Source organism: Camelus ferus, chromosome 1 (genome assembly GCF_009834535.1).
Source record: "Camelus ferus isolate YT-003-E chromosome 1, BCGSAC_Cfer_1.0, whole genome shotgun sequence".
Taxonomy (NCBI): domain Eukaryota; kingdom Metazoa; phylum Chordata; class Mammalia; order Artiodactyla; family Camelidae; genus Camelus; species Camelus ferus.
In genome coordinates this window covers 29528065-29549526 of record NC_045696.1, presented here as the reverse complement: position 1 = coordinate 29549526, position 21462 = coordinate 29528065, and the positions used below count along the sequence as shown (strand labels likewise).

The 21462-nt window shown below is 34.7% G+C and overlaps 1 protein-coding gene across 2 annotated transcripts in view; it reads left to right on the top strand.

Moving 5' to 3' along the window:
• GBE1 (1,4-alpha-glucan branching enzyme 1) overlaps positions 1 to 21462 on the top strand; it is a 243324-nt gene that overhangs the window by 169819 nt on the left and 52043 nt on the right. For both annotated transcript variants that reach the window (XM_032477376.1, XM_032477382.1), the window contains 3 exons: positions 1972 to 2070; positions 5337 to 5447; positions 9766 to 9937. In XM_032477376.1, the coding sequence (XP_032333267.1) occupies positions 1972 to 2070; positions 5337 to 5447; positions 9766 to 9937 (382 nt within the window). The remainder of the gene's footprint in view (positions 1 to 1971; positions 2071 to 5336; positions 5448 to 9765; positions 9938 to 21462) is intronic.

The following is a 21462-nucleotide window of genomic DNA, read 5'->3' as shown; positions in this document are numbered from 1 at the left end:
CCCATTAAACTATTTCCTAAAACTACCTTTACATCAAATATAAAATGTACCTTAATGTTTTCCTGAGAAAAATTATCTTGATCTTTAATACCAGCTATCACCAACCAGTCTTATGAAAACTCTTGATCTTGTGGAAACTCTTTCAGAAAGTCATCATGTCTGTAATTCCAGTGCCTAACACAGGTGCCTGATATTTAATACATATTCAGCCAGTGTTTATAAGGAATCAAAACTGAATACCTAGTGTATCTGTGAAAATGTGACCTATTTTGATAAATATAACTTCTTTTAAAATGGTTTATTGTCTGTTAACCATCCTTTTTCATGTTTTCAATTCACCTTTACTTACTTTTGTAAAGTACTATGTAGAAATAAGACGTTATTGACCCGTATTTAATTTTCTTTACAGATGTATTCCACCGTATACTAAATTTAATGATACCTCTCTTCCATTAGAAAACAATCAATAAATTATTTTAGAAGTCCAGAGAGGTCATATATTTCTTTTTTTCTAGGTTTTCTGTGGGAAGAGTGTGGGGATGGTGTTGTGGAAGAAGCAGTTAAGTCTCAGAGATCTCAGAGTATGTGATAGGAAGTAATGATAATAGCCCAAGGAAGACTTTGAGCAATGACACACATGGAAAAGCTTGTGACAGTTACAAGAGTACGGAAGAGTAGATATTTCAAAGTGGTGAATGTAGTTAACACTTGAAATGAAATAGTAGAAGTAATGATGGAAAGATGTAGATCTCTTCATTGCACTGTCTGTCGACTTCAGTCAACAATTATGACAACTACATCACATTGTTATTTCATGATAAGTGTGTTTATTTAGGTCCTCATTCAGTTATCAAGTTGAATAATTCGGGCAGTGATGGGCAGTGACGGGGGCAGATCATTTGGCAGCAATTTGTGTGAAGAGAGAAACTGGAGATGGGGAATTGCATTTGGAAACATCACGATCTAAGCAAGCAGTAATGTAGGTTAAATAAGATAGTGTCTGTAGACTTGGAGCAAAGGAAAGGAATTTATTTGAAAGATAGTGTGGAGTTAGGATTGCTAGTACTTGTCTCATATTTTACCACAGTTGTTATAATGACGTATTTTGTTACATCTGGGTCCTCATACCATTGTTTTTACCCATCTGTTTGTTGGCTTGTTTATTAACTTGATAACCAATAATCTAGTGGTGGCTCGACAGTAGGAAGACCCTGTCAAAAGGCTTGACATACAAGTTTTGGCTCTCCCATTGAGAATCATATGTCTTTAGTGATCCCTTTGCCTTAGTAAGCCTCAGCTTTATCTTCTAAATAAAGAGGATCCACTGCAGACCCTTACTGACTATAGTGGAAGTCATTTTATTTCTTCACTCTTTTTAAAAAAAATTATTTTTTTATTATTATTATTCTTTTTTATGATGGGGGTACTGGGGATTGAATCTCGTGCATGTTACACATGCACTCTATCACTGAGCTATACCCTCTTCCCAGTTGCTTCGCTCTTAATGTACTAACTTGACTTTCCATTTCATCAGAAGCTAAGTGCTCACAAAATACACTCCATGTCAGTGCTGTATACGGAGAGAACAAGGATAACAGATATATAGCACGTGTATTTTTATGTTTGATGAAAGCAGTAGCTAGTAATACCAGGGCTCAAAAAAAGGGTCAGAAACTCTGTTTCAGCAGTAATGCTTTTACTGTTTTCTGTGTGACACTGACAAAAAGAAAACAAAATAGCCTCATGAGATCCAAGTTGTCCTGCAGCGGAAAGCATTACACAAAGTCTTTTTGGGAAATGAAATATGCTATCACAATCTTATCTACTTTTACAATTATGCTACCAAAACACCCACAAAATATATGCCCCCATTTATTGTTTGTACTTATTGGCCTGGATTTTACTGTTAGAAGAATACTTAGTAAAATTTTGAGCAATATGAACTGAGAATGCTGGTGCTCTTTATTTTAGGATGTATCAGGGATGCCAGCTCTGTGTTCTCCAATTTCCCAGGGAGGGGCTGGCTTTGACTATCGATTAGCCATGGCAATTCCAGATAAATGGATCCAGGTAAGATTTCATGTAACTTTTTTTTCCTGTGGGTGCTATGGACTATATTGGTTTATTTATTATTTCTTTGATTTATTTCTTAGTTGTGATCATTATTTACAGATATTACAGTTGAAGTATTAAATTCTCTCATTAGTGTGTTGATTCTTGTGCTTTTTAATAAGGTGCTTCTCAAACTTCTAAAAGTTCTAGTTTAGAGCATTCACACTTACATTATGCAGACAAGGAGAAAATATGATTGATATAATGTTAGCTGTGTAAATGGAATTTTGCATTATCAATGCAATTATATGAAACTTCAGTGTTCTATATTTAAAACACATTAAACTTCATCAAAGCATCTATTTCTGCCTGCAAATCATCAATTAACATAGAAGTCACTCCTTCATTTCCAGTGCTTGCTTCATAGTATGGTTTTTTCGCAGCAGATTTGGATTCATCCATTCCTTCATTTAGTATTTAAAAGTCCTTACCAAGTGTCAGGCACTGGGAATGAATAATTGTACATGACACCTTGCGTATCATTGCTAAACCAATTTTATTAAATTTAATGACAGTTCAAGTAGTTTGGACTATATTTTGTTTCATTTAATGTTTGCCTAAAAGACTAAAGTTGTTATATAGAGTTAGATTTGATATAGAACAGTTTTGATTGGCCAAGTCCGTAATCATAGGCTAATATGTATAAGGAGTCAGATGTGTGTCAAATGATCACAGCTTTCTGATGAGCCCTTTAGTGCATGAACCAGTGGCATGAGATCACAATGGTAGAAGAGCTTAGCTTTGCATAGGAAAACCACAAAGCCTACTCTGAAGGAAGTGCTTATTCTAATCATCTCTTAATTGTCTTTTCCGTACCCCTAGGCAGTTTGCGCAGTGCACAGCTGTGGCATTAAACCTCTACCAACCCAGCTTCCGCTTCTCCATTTATAATGATATCTTAAACATTTGTCGGGTGCAAAAGCAAGTGTTTTACAGAGACAATTAGACTTAGAAATCAAACAAATAAACGTGTGTTCTAGCTTAATACCTGGGAAGGTTGCTCTGTATTTGTTATTTTTTGAAAAATGCTGTGGTATTCAAGTTTCTCACCTTGGTTGAACATTTTTTTATCCACCCACCATCTTTTACTTTTTCTAGTCTTCTGCACAGACTTTTTTCCCCTCACAAGTGCCAAATCTTGCTTTTTTAATTTCCTACTGAAAAGCCTTCACCAATCTGTGCAGATTCAAGAATATTTCAAGCTGTACATCAAACTAGAATTATTTCCCAGTCTTTCATAGCTCACAGTAGGATATTTCCTTCTCTGAAAAATGGCAGTTTTTAAAAAAATATTTTTAATTTAACTTACTAAACATGTCAGTACCTTGTATGCTAAAGGTATGGTAGTAGGCAGTACATCATACAAATAGAAAAAATGTACTGTCCTCCACTTAGGCAATGAGTAAAGTTTTTTTGCTGTTGTTTTTTGTTTGTTTTCTGTTTTGACTACTGAAGTACAACTATTCCAGCATGATTCCTTGAAAAGTCTACCCTCCTTCCACTGAATTGTTTTTACACATTAGTCAAAAATTAATTGGGCATATTGGTGTAGCCCAATAGCCCAATACATTAGTTTCAAATTGTTGCTCAAAATGCCATAAGCTTAGTGTCTTAAAATAATACAAATTTACTATCATAAAATCACGAATCCGAAATGAGTCTTCCTAGGCTGAAATCAGTGCATTGTCAAGGCTGCATTCCTTCCAGAGGCTCTAGTTACCGTGCCTGTTCTAGCTTCTAAAAGTCATGTATTCCTTGGTTCATGGTCCCTTCCTCTATCTTCAAAGTCAGCAGAGTAACATCTTCAAATCTCTTACTCTGACAACTCAGGCCTCTTCTAAGAAAGATCCCTGTAATTACCTTGGGCCCATCAAGATAATCCAGGATAATCTTTCCATCTCAGTGTCACATCTTTCAAAAAGTCCTTTTTGCCACAGAAGGTGACATATTCAGAGACTCTGGACATTAGATGTGACCATCTGTGGGTGGCGATTATTCTGCCTAACACAGTCTTGCCCTCTGCTGCCCAATGATTCACACTACAATTATGGGGGATGGATAAGCATGTCTGAATTCTGTAGAGCAAAAAAAAAAGCAAAGGAAGATACATAACCTCATTTCTTGCACCAAAATCTGCATTAGTTTTCTACTGCTGTGTAACAAATTACCACAAACTTAGCAATTTACCCCATGACTCAGTTGTTATCTCATAGTTCCTTTAGAGGACATCCATCACATACCCACACTTGAGGATTACACAAAGACGTGAATATAAGGGAGCAGGAATCATAGGGGCCATCTTAGAATTCTGCCTGTCAGCCTGCTGTTGACACTTTTGGACAAGGAAATGAGCCCACGTAGAAAGAGTGTGTTGTGTAAAAGAGAAGAGGCTATTTTTAGGCTATTAACTCTGAGGAACACCAGCATTTTTTAGGACAGGCAGAGAAAGGGACTTTGCAGGATGCCTAGAGTGGTGGGGAAACAAAACAATCGGGAGTGTCACAGTGGTAGACTGAGAAGGAAAGCATTTCACGGGAAAGTTCAGGGCAGCCACAGCATCATATACGGCAAGCTTTTGCCTTAAGAAAGAGCAGCTCCTGACCTAGGAGGCAGTCATAATCTGAGATTTGGGCAGGATTATTTGCATCCAAGAGGTGTTAGGGGTGCAGAAGCCACAGGGAGACTGAGCAGCCACTGAGGTGGAGACAAAAATGTGTGGTCTGTTCAGATGATAATTATTTCATGATAATTAGCCTTTACACTTTGAAATAGTAGTTGTTTTAATTATTTTAGGATTGGAACAAGACACTATTCCTACATTTTTTTTTATTCGTACCTAAAAATGTAGCAAGTATATCTCTACCTTGTGGAAGTTATAGAAGGACATACTGCACAACAATACTTTACTGTGATCATTAATCATGTGGTAGCAGCTGTTACAGAGGAAAAAAGGTTGCAGAAATCCTACAGTATAGTGATCAAATCATCTGCCCAAAAGCAAGCACACGTGTGCGCGCACACACACATACAACCTCACTGTCATTTAGAGAGTCTGTATAAAAGCTATGATTTCAGTAAAAGTTTCAAAAAGATATTTTTGCTACATGAGTGTGCTTATAATTACATGTCAGATAATTTGGATTGATGAGATGTGTACCGTCAGATTGGGATGTAAAGCAAGAATGATAATGGTATATTCAAATTACTTTCTCTCTTGCATCTAGCTCCTTAAAGAATTTAAAGATGAAGACTGGAATATGGGCAATATAGTGTACACACTCACAAACAGGCGCTACCTTGAGAAGTGCATTGCTTATGCAGAGAGCCATGATCAGGTAACCGAATGTGTGTGCAAACCACTCCTCTCTGTCTGTATTTAGTAACATATCTCAATGCGAATTTCTATAGTTTAATACAATTAATATAAGTTGTAATCTGTTTTTATGTGAAAACTACTCATCCTTGAAAAACATTTTAAAATTAGTTTGTAGATCTGTAAATTGCAGCTTCAAAATGCAGTACCATTTTTAAATTGCCAAACTGTAATTAAAAATTATAAATGACAGTGGCAAATGTTATCTCTTTTTTTTGGTATTTTTTTTTTATTGAAGTGTAGACAGTTTACAATGTTGTGTCAATTTCTGGTGTATACATAATGCTTCGGTCATACATGAACATACATACAATTGTTTTCATATTCTTTTTCACCGTAAGTTACTACAAGGTATTGAATATGCTATACGGTGTACACTTGTTTATCTATTTTATATATAATAGTTAGTATCTGCAAATCTCCAACTCCCAATTTATCCTTTCCCATCCCCTTCCCCTGCTGATAACCACAAGTTTGTTTTCTATGTCTGAGTCTGAATATGTTTTCCTTTGTTGTAATGGGAGGAATGTTGGTGCTAATCCAGGTTAATTTTAATTTCCATTTTAGATTTCCTTCTAAGGGTTTTTTTTTTTAATGCCTTTTGACAAGCTTTCATTATTTTTTCCCTCAATCACTGATATCTTTTGCTGAGTGATTGCCCTGACCCTTGTCCCTCTCTGTTTTAGTTCATCCTCTCTAATGTAGCCTGAGGTATTTTCCAAAGAGCGAAGTAAATTTTGTCAACCCTGATCTCTTGGCTAAAGCTTCTCATTAACAGCCTCTCATATCCTGGCCCTTGTCAGAGTTTCCAGCTTTATTTTCTGCTCAACCGTCCAAGCATTCTATTCTTCAATACTGGAAAATGTCCACCCATTCCTGAGTAGGTCAGCCTGCCCCAGTCTTGTGCTTTTTCCTGCACACCTGCAAATGCCTGCTTCACCTGGGAAGCTTCTCTGAAGATCTAATGACCTATCTCAGATTATAGTCTCCATGAAGCCTTCATCTAGTTGTATAAAGAAAAAAATAATTGCCCCATTTTTCATGTTCTCATCATATTTTAAGCAGAAAATTTGTTTCTGTTGCCTTTGCTTTTCCAGCCTTAGCACTGTGACTGCCTAGTAGTCACTCAGTAAACAAAAATAAATGGGAGATAAGGCCATTTAGTTATTTAAAGCTATATGAATCGTCATAAACATAGATAGCATAAAATGAATTCTTTATACATTAAAAAGAAGACAGTAAAACTTTTTGAAATTACTTGCAGTATGCATATTAAGAAAATTGAAACTCAAACAATAAGCTCTTCTGTTATTTCAACAGAAATTGACAATTTAGGATAAACACTAGTTTTTCAGGTGTCTCCTCTAACTATTAAGGAAGTGTGAGTAGACCAGAGGTACAGCTACCAAGGCCCATGGGCCAGATTCTGCCTGCTGCGTGTTTTTGTAAAGTTAGTGGGAACACAGCCATGCTCATTCATTTACCTATTGTCTGTGGCTGCTTTTGAGTTATAATGGCAGATTTAAGTAGTTGAGACTGAGAAAGTAGCCTGCAATGCTTCAACTTATGTACTGTTTGGCCTTTGAGAAAGTTTACTCACTCATGAAGTAGACATATACTAACTTTTGCATCTTCCAAATCAGGGCAGTACTGTTGTTTTCAACTAAACTGGCTGTAGAGCAGATGAAATAAATACCTGTGAAAAAACTAGAACCAAAATGTAACAAAATACGAAGTGAATAATATTAATTTAAGGATGGGAGAACCCCTTGCCAAATACATAACAACATGAAAATTAAACTACAAACATAAATGGTATCTTGCTATTGCAAACTCCTAGCAGTTGTAGCATATTTTGAGCTCCCAATATGTTTATTTTATGTGAATGAATGACAAAAATAAATGAGTAGAATAAACAAATTGAAGATGAAACTGATAGATTAATTTCATAATTTTGTCCCCATGATATACAGAAACACTGTAGATTTACCAAGAGTTATTTCATATTTTAAAGATCCAGATATTAGAAATTGGCTTGTATTAGAAATTGTCAGGAATACACAAAAAGATGCAAGTTGACTAGTTCTTTCTGAAAGCAAACATAAACTGAATTTTAAGCCTGATAAAAATTATAAATATAAATACTTATTAAATGAATTGCATAGAAATTCAGAACAAAAATCTAAGCAGAAGTTATCAAAATAATTATGTAATAGAGATTACAGAAATGAACAGTCACACATAAGAATATAATTAAACAATTCAAAGAAATGGTGCTGTCAAATAATCTAACAAATATATACATTATTTTCAAACTTTTTTTAGCATTGGAGCCTTATTTTCAAACTAAGCTTTTATGGAACTCTTAAGTCATATGTCAGATTGAAGCTGCAGTTTCACTGGTATTGTATTAGTCTGCTAATGCACTGGTGTGTATTAGTCTGCTAGGGCTGCTATAACAAATACCACAGACAGGATGGCTTAAACAACAGAAATTTATTTCTCAATTCTCTGAAAGCTGGAAGTCCAAGATCAGATGTCAGTGGTTTGTATCTCCTAAGGCCTCTCTCCTAGGCTTACTATCTTCTCTCTGTGTCCTTGCATGGTCTTTTTTTCTGTGTAAAACCATCCCTGGTGTCTCTTTCTCTTCATAAAAGGACACCACTCATGTGGGATTATGACCTTATTTAACCTTGATTATCTCTTTATTAAGTCTTTACCTTTAAACATAGTCACACTGGGGGATTAGTACTTCAACGTGAATTTGAAAGACATAATTCAGCCCTTAACAGAACACACTCTTTTTTTTTTTTTTAATTGAAGTATAGTCAGTTACAATGTGTCAATTTCTGGTGAACAGCATAATGTCCCAGTTATGCATGTATATACATATATTCATTTTCATACTCTTTTTCATTAAAGATTGTTACAAGATACTGAATATAGTTCCCTGTGCTATAAAGAAGAAATTTGTTTTTTTATATATAGTGGTTATCATTTGCAAATCTCAAATTCCCAAGTTTATCCCTTTCCACCCCCTTTCCCTTGGTAACCATAAGATTGTTTACTATGTCTGTGAGTCTGTTTCTGTTTGTAGATGAGTTCATTAGTGTCCTCTTTTTTCTTTTTCTTTCTTTTTTTTAGATTCCACATATGAGTGATAACATATGGTATTTTTATTTCTCTTTCTGGCTTACTTCACATTCATTTTATATGTTTAGATTTTAAATATTTACCTGTAAGTCCAAGAACAAAGAAAATGCATTGATAAAAAGCAAAACAATTTGAACTCAAGTAAAATAGATGACAAGTTACTCTAATCTGAGAATTCTTGGAAGGAACCATATTCTGAGCCAATTCTTTCTTTGCCCTCAAAATAAGGACAAGACCCACAGAAAGAGTAGATCTTCCTGTAACAGTATTTTAAGGAAAAGTCATTTTAATGAAAATAGTTTAGATATCAGTTTGTAAGTAAAAATATTTTTCTAAAAATGAAAATGATTGTTCAGTAGTAAGAGTAAGGAGATCATGGGTTTAATCTCTGCGTTTCATCATATTTTATTTTTTGTCAGTGAAGAACACTTTGCATTAGTTAGCTGTTTTTAACCATAAATAATTCATATTGTTAAAAGGCCACTCTTGCTGTTCAGGGTGTTTCTGAGTTATCTGCCCCATTTGCCAACTATTATATTTTCATATAAAACAAATTTTAGATTAGATGGCAAATATAATGAGAAAGCAAATTTTACATTTGAAGAACAAACTGTCAATTCTCTGCTGAAAGGGAGGACGGTCCATTGTAATATATTTATATACACATTTTATATATATATATGTAAATACCTATACATAAATATGAATACATATACAATGATTTTTAAGAAACTCTTCCACCCTTTAAAAACAAATAAAATCATTGTATGCAAATTATTTTTAAAAAACCTATTTCATATTCTCAACATTATAATACATGTTTATTCTAACTTGAGAAAGTTTGAACCATCAGCTTTAGTATAACAAATATTTAGGTAGCTTATCATGAATTTTTCACCAAGCTCTTTTAAAAATAAAAGAAATGTGCATACATGAGATCTTTCCCGTGTTTCACCAGCCCACCGTCAGCATAGAAGGTGACTACTGGAAAATCCATGAAGTTGATGCTAAAGCACGTGCCTCTCCTGCATTGTTTCCCATTCTGTGTAGTCACGTGTTATTCTGTATAAATCACAACTGTTTAGCACCTTCCTTTGCGTTTATCTCTGTGACTTTTATTTCTATAGGCACTTGTTGGGGATAAGTCGCTGGCATTTTGGTTGATGGATGCTGAAATGTATACCAACATGAGTGTCCTGACCCCGTTTACTCCAGTTATTGATCGTGGAATACAGCTTCATAAAATGATCCGACTCATTACCCATGCACTCGGCGGAGAAGGCTATCTCAATTTCATGGGTAAGTGTGAGTTGGACACACACCCCATCTATGTTTAAAATGTTAACTAATATCATACATGACATAAATCATGTAGAATATTTTGGTTTGGCAGTTTAGGTTTAAAATAGAAAATTACAACTTTATTTCTTTAAAACAATGTCATGGGTAAACCGTAGAAATTAAATTACTTTAAAATTATTGTTATACTAATACATGATGCAAAAGTAATCTAATGGCTGGTATTTTATTTACTATTGTTGTCAGTAAATAGGGTGAACTAATTTTGAAAATAGAGTTAGTATTCTGAATTTGATCATTCTGAATTAATTTTATTATTTTGGTGATGCACATAGAACATAAGAAAGATATAATTATCATGTCATAATATATTGAGCTAATATTGTTAGTCTTTTTTGAGGTAATTGTATACCAGTATATCTGTATTATAAATGTGGAAACCAAGGCCCAAGATACTGTTTATATTTATTTAGAAAATAAATATTTATTTAGAAAAATAGGAAACATGAATATTCAAATGTTATTGTTGTCAGAAGGATCTTGAATGATAAAGCGTAGAAATCAACTAATACCATTTTCTGTTCTATTTGGTCAACTTTGACCATTTGAATTTTAGGAAATGTCACCAGATTTTAGGCTAGAGAGAGGTAGAAAGACTGGGAAATGCATATAAGAAGCTGACTTGTTTTTCTACAATTAAAGTCTTAGAGCTTCAGATTAATTCATTTCTACTTGGAAATTTTTATTAAAAAAAAATCTCAGATTGGACTTTTAAAAGCCTCTAAAGCCTCTTTTGTTTGCTAACTTGAGGTTAGGAAACCAAACCCAATAAACTACTCACCAGATTTCACCTGTGCAACCTGTACCTGTCGGTGCATTCCTCTCAGGTTCACCAGAATTTGTTAATATTCCCAGCTCTCAGAAAGTGGCCTTCATGACCTATGCGACTACACTTTGCCATCCACCACCAGGCTGGGCTTCCTGGGTGGACTTTGCAGGCATTGTATCCATAAGAAAAACCAGCCTCAGTTCCTTAAAAGCAACTGGTCCTCCCTGACACAATGAACACCATTCACAAATATGGCCTTTCCAGTATGGCCTTAGTTACATAATCAATTTATTCAGTTATATCCTGATGAAAAGGTGGAGTCTATAAGCCATGTAAATAACTATGTCACCATGTGGAGCAAGGAGAACTAGGGGTTTAGTGAGAAAATTATAAATGTTTTATTTCATTTCCAAAAGCAGAGTTTATTAAATTGTTATAGTGTAGGGATAGATTAAAAAGAAAATGAAGGGGCTTCCTTTTATACTTGGAAACTCAAACAACTTTCCAGATAGAGAACCAAAATCAAATAAGACCTCTGAGTTCACACTGTCAGTCCTATGTCTTTAGTTCTTAAGCCCACTGCATCCTTGAATTCTAGGAATCCTGTCTTGGTTTACTGCTTTAGTCTAGAAGTTGTGTTAGCTCAAAAGCCTGTACCTCAGAGCTGAGAGCATCAGTAGTTTGAAGGACCTAAGAGAGACCTTTTCCTGAGACTGTCCTTTGTTGAAGACAGTTCTAGCTTATAGCATATAAGAGAGCTTCAGAGTAAAACAAATCTACAGATGACAGTGACTTAATCACCCTAGTTAATTTAATATTGATAACTTTCAAATAAAAAAGGTATGATGAAAGTTCATAATGCGAACTATTCCTGAGTCTTGGAAAAAGGTAAGAACAGATCATAGACAGCTAGTACATTAACACATCTCCAGTAACTTCATAAACTTTATGAAATATTTATATTCATACCACCTTAACTGTTTACATTCATCCTAGGGCTATCTGAGCTTCTATTCTGTTTTGGAAACTCTTCCCATGGAACTTTTAATAGTATCACAATAAATAAATGTAATTATTTCTAGCATCTCTCTGTAAGGTCTGTAAATTGACCATATTTGTGGTATCTAATATCATTTTGAGACTATTCTTTGATGTAGGACTCGAAGATCTTTTGAAGTTTTACCCTTACTTTTGTCCTTCAAATGTCTTATAATGTTTAACTCTAAGATAGTATTAAAAAAAATTCCTTCTGTCTCAATATCTTATCTAAATCTAGTATTTCTCTACTAAGTTTAAAATTAGTAATCTCCAAAGGCTCCATAATTTCTGATACTGATGCTGTTTTATGAAATTTAATATTTCCCTGTGAGCTACAATGGGTTTAAATATTTTTTTCCACTTTCTGATCATGTCACTCTCATGCCTAATGGCTTTGATGACTACAGTGTCCTCCAGCTGACCCATGAGCCTCACATGAAAGGTCTCCCGAGGGTCTCCCCGTTGATTGCTCTGCCCCAGCCAAGCAAGCCTTCTTCCAGTTCATTGAATGTATCAACCTCCTTCCACTCTGAACTCTGTACATTTCGCTGTTCTCCCCTCTTGGAATCATTCTACTCAAACATCCCCTGCCATTCCTGACCAAATTCTTTATCTGCATATCTTACTTCCTTAGGGAAGCCGTTCCTAAATCCTCAAAGTTCACTAGTTTTACCTATGATTCATTTTATATTACCCTATACTTACCTTTTGTGACACTTAACAAAGTAACATTTTTTAAAAACCTGTTAAATATATGACTGCCTTGATATTTTTAAAACTCAGTGAAAATAGGGGCCATCTGTATCTTATTTACTATTACATCTCCAGGAATTAGTAGCAACTAGCGCGGTATCTAGGACATCACAAGACTTTCCCATTTTCCTGAAAAAGGAGATTTTATACACTTATATATATGTATATGTATTATATATAATTGTAATATTTTTAGCAATAATTCATTAGCTGCAATCACCAGTTGTAATTTTAAGCAAAGTTATTTTTTTCAAGTGGCTTGTAAGAAATTAATTTTTATCAACTTAAGAAATTCAAGACCGAGGAGCAATCTGTTTGTTTACTTCTGTTTTAGGCATTTTTTAAACTTGTTAGCTTTCTGGAGTTTTATTTTTATTTAGCTCTAGTAGAGAAAGGATGAGTTAAAAGAAGAATCTCACAGAAACACATTTTGTAGTTTTTCATTAAAATATGTTTACATAAATTTGTCAAGTATTTAAATATGTGTTCTATTTATTAAAAATCATTAAGATCACTATGGATTTCCTCACAGTGATACCAGTTTAGCTGATTTATTTTGTTTTTGTGTTATATACTCCTAATTTTGAGTTTCAAAAATTTCTTTCATTCTGGTTAAAGCAGGGGAATATTTGCTATGATTTTTTTTTATTTGCTAGGTTATTTAAATTTATTATGAATAAATAGGTTTATATTTCCTGTTCTTCTGCCATATCATTATATGAAAGAGGAGCAGGGATAGCTAAATACATTTTATATTTTTACGACACTGATCATAAAAGAGCTATAATGATAAAGAGTAATAAAAGTAAATTTATATTGACATACATTCTCTGTTTTCTAAAATACTTTTACATGCATCATCTAACTTAATCTTCATAAAAATTTTCTTTTTCTATACTGTCTTAGTTTCAAAGAAACATAGGGTAAAAGAAGAGTACTCAGGTATCAATGTAGATGTTCCAAGTCCCATTTTACTAAAACTGCAGCTCGGAGAGCAAGAAGGACATGCCTAAGGTTGAACAACTAGGGAACGACAGCTGATCCATTGTCTTTTTCTTCTATTTCCAGTTGGAGAAAATTAGGGAAAAAAATTATTAGATCAATGTGTAGAGTAGCTACCAAAGTATGGTTAATACGTATTTTTTAGAGACTAAGGGTAGAGCGTAGTGGTTAAGTAAAGGACCTGGGTGAGGACCCGAGCTATTAGCTCTGTGAGCTGAGTGGATTGATCATCACTCTGTGCTTTTGTTTGCTCAGTGATGGAAGGGAGCCATGCCTGCCTCAGAGGGTTGTTTTCAGGGTGAAATGATTTAATACGCACGCAAGACTTAGAATATTGCCAGGCACGTAGCTCATTGTTAATGTTTATTTAAATTTAATTTAATTTTAAGTGAAATTACTTCTACTATTTTTTAATATTGTTAGTTATTTCATTAAATACATGGGTCCTAAATGCTGAGGTTATAATTTCATCTAACAGTTTCTTTAGAATCTTATCTGGTGATATATTGTTTAATGTAAAAGTTTCTTAAAATATTTAATTCATTTCTTCTTGAAAACCAGTAAAGGTGATAACTCCTTGTTAAAAACCAAATGACATTTTCCTAGGTGATATTAAATGGTTAATTATACAGAAATTAAGCCATTTCTATAATCAGTCTCACTAAGAGTAAATATTACTTTTTTTTTTTTTGGTTTTTAACTCATAGTGACGTCTACTGAATGTTGCTACTAAAACATCTTACTTAGCTTTCATTATGAGGAGATCTGACGGTCACCTCAATTCTCATTTCTAGGATAAGCCAATATCCTATTAATCAGTTAACATTATGTATTATGTGGTTTCTGTGTATGAGTGTGTGTGACCTTTGGATAAGCTTAGTATGTTTTTCTGGCATACTTGTGCACAGATGTATTTCACACAGAGAGGAGGAGGAGGGAGGGAGATAGAGAAGGCAGACTGATATAAGGCAAGTTCAGTGAATTTGAGATATACATCAATTTAAACGATACATTTAATATATTCATAATACATTCTAGAATGTGTTTTAACACAATTTATAAAATTCCTTCATGCTTCAGACATTTATATGTACATACTAAGTACCAGGTATTGCTAAGTGGTGAATATTCCTAGGTGAAAAATAGTTCTTACCCTCAAGGTCTCAAAATCCAAAAGGGAGTAGGGACAAATAAGCAGACGAGTATCTCTATACTAGTACACTCACTGGATACAGTGATAGAGATAAGCAGAGAATGTCATGTAAATATGTAGGAAACTGTGGTAGGAAATTAGATTGTTGTTGGAATTTATGTGCTGCTTCCACCAGACAAACTTAGAAGACTAGAAAGGCACAAGAAAGTCATACAATGAACTCAGTAAAAGTCTGAGTAGGACTGAAGCAGTGGAGTGAGATTTAAAGTCAGTCAGGAATATTAAACTTCAAAAAAATGAAAAAACTGGGGCCTGAGGAAGTCAATTTAGAGATCATTCATTGATTGGCAAGTTTAATGAAAAACTGTGATTTTCAATCACTTTAAAATACCATGAACTCTTCAGTAAAAAGGCTTCGTATTGATTGATGGTTGAATAGCTTTATGGTTTATTTGTTCCTCTATTTATAGTATAAAGTGATACAGATTAGAAATATGAGATGTGATTATTGATAATCTATATGGATATGTCTTTACTATTTTTATAATTAGTTTAATGTTTGATTGATGGTTAAAAATAAATGTAGGATGAAAACCATTTGCTTTACACATAGGATGACCTCAGTGAATACACATGTTGCAGGCACACCTCCTTTTGCTGTGCTCCACTCTATTGTGCTTCACAGATAATTACATTTTGTACAAAATGAAAGTTTATAGAAACCCTGTTTTGAGCAAGGCTATGGGCACCATTTTTACAAGAACATTTGCTCACTTTCTATCTCAGTCCCAATTTTGGTAATTCTCACAATCTTTTAAACTTTTTCATTATTGTATTTGTTATGGTGATCTGTGGTCAGTGATCTTTTTTATTGAAGTATAGTTGATTTACAATATTATCTTACTTTGAAGTGTACAACACAGTGATTCAATATTTTTTTAGATTATACCCTATTTAAAGTTATTACAAAATAATGGCTATGTCTCCCTGTGTTTTACAATGTATCCTTATAGCTTATTTATTTTGTACATAATAGTTTGTGTCCCTTAATCTCCTACCCCTATTTTGCTCCCCACTTTCCCTCTCCCCACTGGTAACAACTAGTTTGTGAGTCTATTTGTTGTATTTTTTTATATTCATTTGTTGGTTCCGCTTTTTAGATTCCACATGTAAATGATAACATTGAATATTTGTCTTTCTCTGACATTTCGCTAAGCATAATACCTTCTAGGTCCATCCACATTGCAAATGACAGAATTTCATTATTTTTTATGGCTGAGTAATATTCCATCTCTGTGTGTGTGTGTGTGTGTGTGTGTGTGTGTGTGTGTGTGTGTGTGTGTGTGTGTATTTATATCACAGTTATCTATTCATCTGCTGATGGACACTTAGGTTGCTTCCATATCTTGGCTATTACAAACAATGCTACTGTGAACATTGGGATGCATGTATCTTTTCAAATTAGTGTTTTCATTTTCTTCATATATATGCCCAGGATTGGAATTGCTGGATCATGTGGTAGTTCTGTTTTCAGTTTTTTGAGGAACCTCCATACTGTTTTCCATAGTGGCTGCACTAATTTGCAATCCCTTCAGCAGTGTACTAGGTTTCCCTTTTCTCTACATCCTCGCCAACATTTGTTGTTTGTAGACTTTTTGATAATAGCCATTCTGACAGGTGTTTGGTAACCACATCATGGTTTTGACTTGCTTTGATGTTACTACCACAACTTGCCAAAGACTCAGATGATAATTAGCATTTTTTAGCAATTAATATTTTTTATTTAAGGTATGTACATTGTTTTTAGTCGTAATGTTATTGCACACTTAATAGACTACGATATACTGTGAACATAACTTTTATATGCATTGAAAAACCAAAGAATTTGTGCAACTTTATCACAATATACACTTTACTGAGGTGGTTTGGAACTGAACCCACAATGTCTCCTGGGTATGCATACACTTGTCAGTAAATAAACTTCTAAAGCAATTCATAGGAGAAGAAAATGGAGATAATGGTATTTTTTGCCCCATTTTTCTGGTGATTATCTGGTTATCTTGGAGGTGCTACCTTTTTCTAATCCAGTCTACTTCGGAAGAGGGAGTGGTGGTGTGCCCTCATCATGTGACACATCAGGAGTTACTGTAGAGAGGTGTGGTACGGCGGGCAAGTGGGTTACTATGTCCAGTAATACAGTGCCAGGAAAAAACACCAATACTAACACTGCAGTATTAATTCCAGGTACAATTAACCCTTGAACAACACATGTTTGAACTACAAAGATCCTTTTCTTTAATGTAATGTTTTATTTCTTAAGATAAAAGGAATCTGATATTTTTTATTGTTATCCATGCTGCTTGTGATGTAAGATAACTATGTGAATTCCATGGTGGTTGTTTTCAGTAAGGATGTTAAAATACTCAGCAGTCAGATTCCCCTTGTGTGGGTTAGGCGTGTCTTCTTATACGTGAATATTTTTCAGTGTTAAATACTACACTGCTACACTGCACGTGGTGGTTGAATCTGTGGATGTGGAGGAACCGAGGATATGGAGGGCCAACTATAAGTTAATTGCAGATTAACCCTCTCCTTGTTCAGGAGTCAACTGTAATACCAAAATAGTGCATTGATGGTATTTTTTTTTTTATTAAATTCCTCTTAGAGGTCTAGAAAAAGAGAAGTGAAATATTTAATTCATTTAAAATATAAACACGTACAAACATTTTAAAATGGCAAATAAAGCATAAATTAAAATCTGAGCATTAAACAAAGTATCTTGCTGATTTAAAATATTGGCAGATAAAGTCGAATGTAATCCTAAGAATCAGCTATCTGAACAAAATGATGAAAATTTAATCATACATTTAAAAACTAAAAAAAAAAGTTGTAATCATTTTTAAAATTTGAATTTAAAAAATAAAGTGCATTAAAGTGTTGTCATCACTGAGTTAGTACCAAATCAGTTTCCATGAAAAATTTTCTGGCTCTTCAGAAATCTCCTTGTAGTCCTATCCTAGACTGAGCAGTGGTAAGGAGAAAGTTACACTGGACAGATTACTCCAGATATTTTCTTCATTTTCAGGTAATAAAATGTCTTATCTAATAATTTTGGGGATGGTAGGTAAGGACTGCAGTCTTCTACAGAGCTTGTTGCCAGTTTTCGTTTCAAAGAAAGTTGTTTTGGTTTCCCTCCTTAATTTGACTCCATTTTCTTTAGTTTCATCATATATTGATAGAGATTCAAATGCAGAGTGACCTGAATTGTTTTCAATACTGTCATGTTCATATTCCACTTGTTCAGAAAGCCTTTGAACTAAAATATCTTGCAACAGAAGCTTTGCCTTCGCGGTTGTCATTTTCTCCTTCCTCTTGGGGATGCTATGTTATAGAAGAACATTTTCTAAATGAGTACACCTTCATTCCACGTGAAATTTTAATGCTTTATATAACTCTCTGGGTATATCTCAAAACATAAATGATTCAGATTTCTCATTTAAAAAATACTGAACTAGCAGAGTTAAATCAACAAAACTGGCAATGCCTCACTACTATAATACAGCATGATTGTCCAGAAAGCTGAAAACTCATGTTGTAGTCATAAAACACATTCCCCATGACATCAGCTATTAATGCATAAAACTGAAATGTCACAAATAATCTGGAATCAACAGGACTCACTGAGGTGTTCACTCATTTATTTATTCATTCATTTAATTTAAACTCATTGTTTCCATGTCAATTTCTGGGTATAAGTACAGCTTGGTTGTAACTGGAGTTGTGTGAAGGCAAAAAAGTTCATGCTTGATAGCTTTTATAGTACCAGTGAGGACATCATTTGAGAGTGGAGGGAGTAAGAGACGTTGGAGAAAAAGGTGAAAGTATGAAATAGACATCTTCAGGTGTGAGAATACTAGAGAACCAGAGTAGGATATCTAGGTAATATTAAATGTGCGTTGGAGATTTTTAATCAAGATTATATATTGAATCAGCCTTTTGGCTGGGTGACTTTTTTTTTTCTAGAAGGCCATGGTTGATCAAGGGTTGAAATTTTGTCAGGCATCTGTCAAAAAGAGGGAAGGATTTTGAAAGCATTAGAAAATAAGCGATATAATACAGAACCAATAAATCACTGGTTCTCAAAACTGCACACTGAAATGATCTGAAGAGTTTCAAAATATACTAGAAATTGTGATTGAATTGGTCTTGGCCGTAGCCTGGCCTTTGGAAGTTTTAAAAGACTCCTTCAGGCTAGGAAGTAAAGAGAATTCCAGGAGGATATAAAAGATAAAGGAAAGTTCTCTGGCTCTAGAAGAGAAATCGTAGAGGGCATGGTATGAGGATGTAGGAGGAAAAGAAGGGAAGTTGGGATGGAAGATGAGTATGTGGTGAGTCCACCCGTCAGTGAAGGGCCAATGAGGGACCAGGAGGCTGGACTTGAACTTCTCAGAGCCAACAAGGCAAACAGGAATGGGGCTGCTTCTGGAGTTTTCCTGGTCGGTATTGAGAAACTCTCTCAAATATACTTTTATCAACAAATAAAATTTAAATGAGAAGCCTTTTCTGCTTTTCTATATTGTTTTCTCTATAAACAAACTAAAATCATGACCTTAGAGTAAACTAGTTTTTTATTAATAATGTGGGTCATCTGATATGTGTACATATGTTTTTATTACTTTCTTGTTTAGGAGTCTCATTACCACAGTGTTATTTCTCATTTCTTTAATGAGTGATACCTGAGGAGAAAGAGACATAATTACAAACTGGCAATTTTCTCTCTCAGCAGTATTATGAAATTTCCACTACTAAAGTTGAAGGATTTTCTCAATATGATTATATTGTATTTTGACATTTGAAATTCTGTGGGACATTCTTTAATGAATATGTTACATTCTCCCTGAAGCCACAGGGAGAGTTGGATGGATTTTGTGTCAGTCTGCATTTAGTGATAGCTACATTATACTTCAGTGTAAAATGTGTGCTTCTACTTCACATCTTCCATCTGTGATTGTTTAGTGTCAAACTTGTAAATTCTTCTTTTTTCCAAGAGATAGGAATACAATAAAAATTTAAATGTCTTCCCGCTAAGTGCTGGAATTGAAGCAGTTATAAGAAGACAAAATACACTCTGCCGAACAGTAGGAGTGCTAATTTTTGGCATTTTCTCTTAGCTTGTTGAGGCAAGTTTACTGAATGTAGCACCGCTAGGAGAGGTCTATAAAACTGAGCTGTGAAAAACTGCAATATTCTCAATATGAGCTGTTGCAAATGGCTTGAAGCCCTGGTAAAATGCTCAGAGACACAAGGAGAATCTATTTTAAATGGCGTAGACTTAGAAGTAATGGCCCTGATTTGATTCACAACGCACTGATAACCAATTTGGGCTGGCGTTTAATGAGAACTTACCACGAGTATGACATTGTGCTCAGAGTTAAGGAGGTGCCACTGCAGTTACCTGGGGAGCTTTAAATCCTGAAGCCCAAGCCCCATCAGTCTTTCAAGCCTGAGTCAGTGAGCTTGAAGCTGTGGCACAAGTTGTTTTTAAAAAATCTCACCAAGTGATTTTAATTTGTGGAGATACAACATAGAGATCCGCTGACGGGAGGGAAATGCAGAAATGAAAGGTGGGCCAAAGACAGATCCAGATGGTGCTGGAATCACTGGAGGTGGCTGATTGGCTCGCCTCTCCCTCTCCCCACATGATTTAAACACCCTTGTCAGTACTGGAAATGTTCCTTCTGCCAGATTAACTTTCCCAAAAGAACCTTCAAATCCTTGCTGATCATAACCTGGGAGAAGAGTCACTTTACAGAAGCTCCACCTTAACCTATTGGAAAAGGTTCCTGATGTAACTCACCCCTAGTTGTCCGTAGCCCACTCACATTGACCAGATTGACTACGTCACACCCTTTACAAATAGGAAAAGTTTCTGCTAATGATCTGGATTTTGAGAGGAAATAAGAAGCAACTGAACCTATATGTCCTGAATTCTCTCAGTCTTGATCTCAGAGCAGGACACCTGCATGGGCCCTGCGTATCTTTTGGAATATGTATGGCTGTCAGTGGTGTCAGTGTGTGTGGTGTTACTGACTCTTCCGGAACTACTCTTCAGCTGGGCTGATCTCCTACTGAAGTCCCAAAGAAAGGAGTTAGAGCAACGGTATGAGAGCCACTGTGGTCTTTATCCATCTAAGCAAGGTCTGCTACGCTATGGTCCTTTGCCTCTAGGCCTTTTGTATCAGAAACAAGAATTTTTCTCTCTTTGGTTTATTTCTCTAAAACTGCTTCAGAAATTGGGATATTAATTACTAATGTTGGTTCAGTTGTTTATTTTCATCAGAGAGACTTGTAGGGAAAGTAAAATTCTTTTTCTGTACAAAAGTCTTATGAATTTTGGGCCAAAGCCTACCGTCTAGGGCATTGACTTTTGTCCTAGAGAATGTATATCATCATAGCACCATAAAGAAAAAGAATTTCCACACATGAGAGGCACTTGTTTTCCTTTCCATCTCTGTCTCCTCAAGGTAAGATAATCATAAGTAGGAACTTCAACTTGTATACTGTGTAGCAGATTTCCTAATCTAATGAAACAATAAAGTAGGCCTGGATCTTAAAGTAAGTCCCAGTGAAAAGAGCACAATTTTTTCTAAAGTTAATACCATAATTCTTTGCTCTTAAAAACACACAAACACACACACTATATATATATACTTGGTGTGTATGTGTATATATATATATATAATATATGAT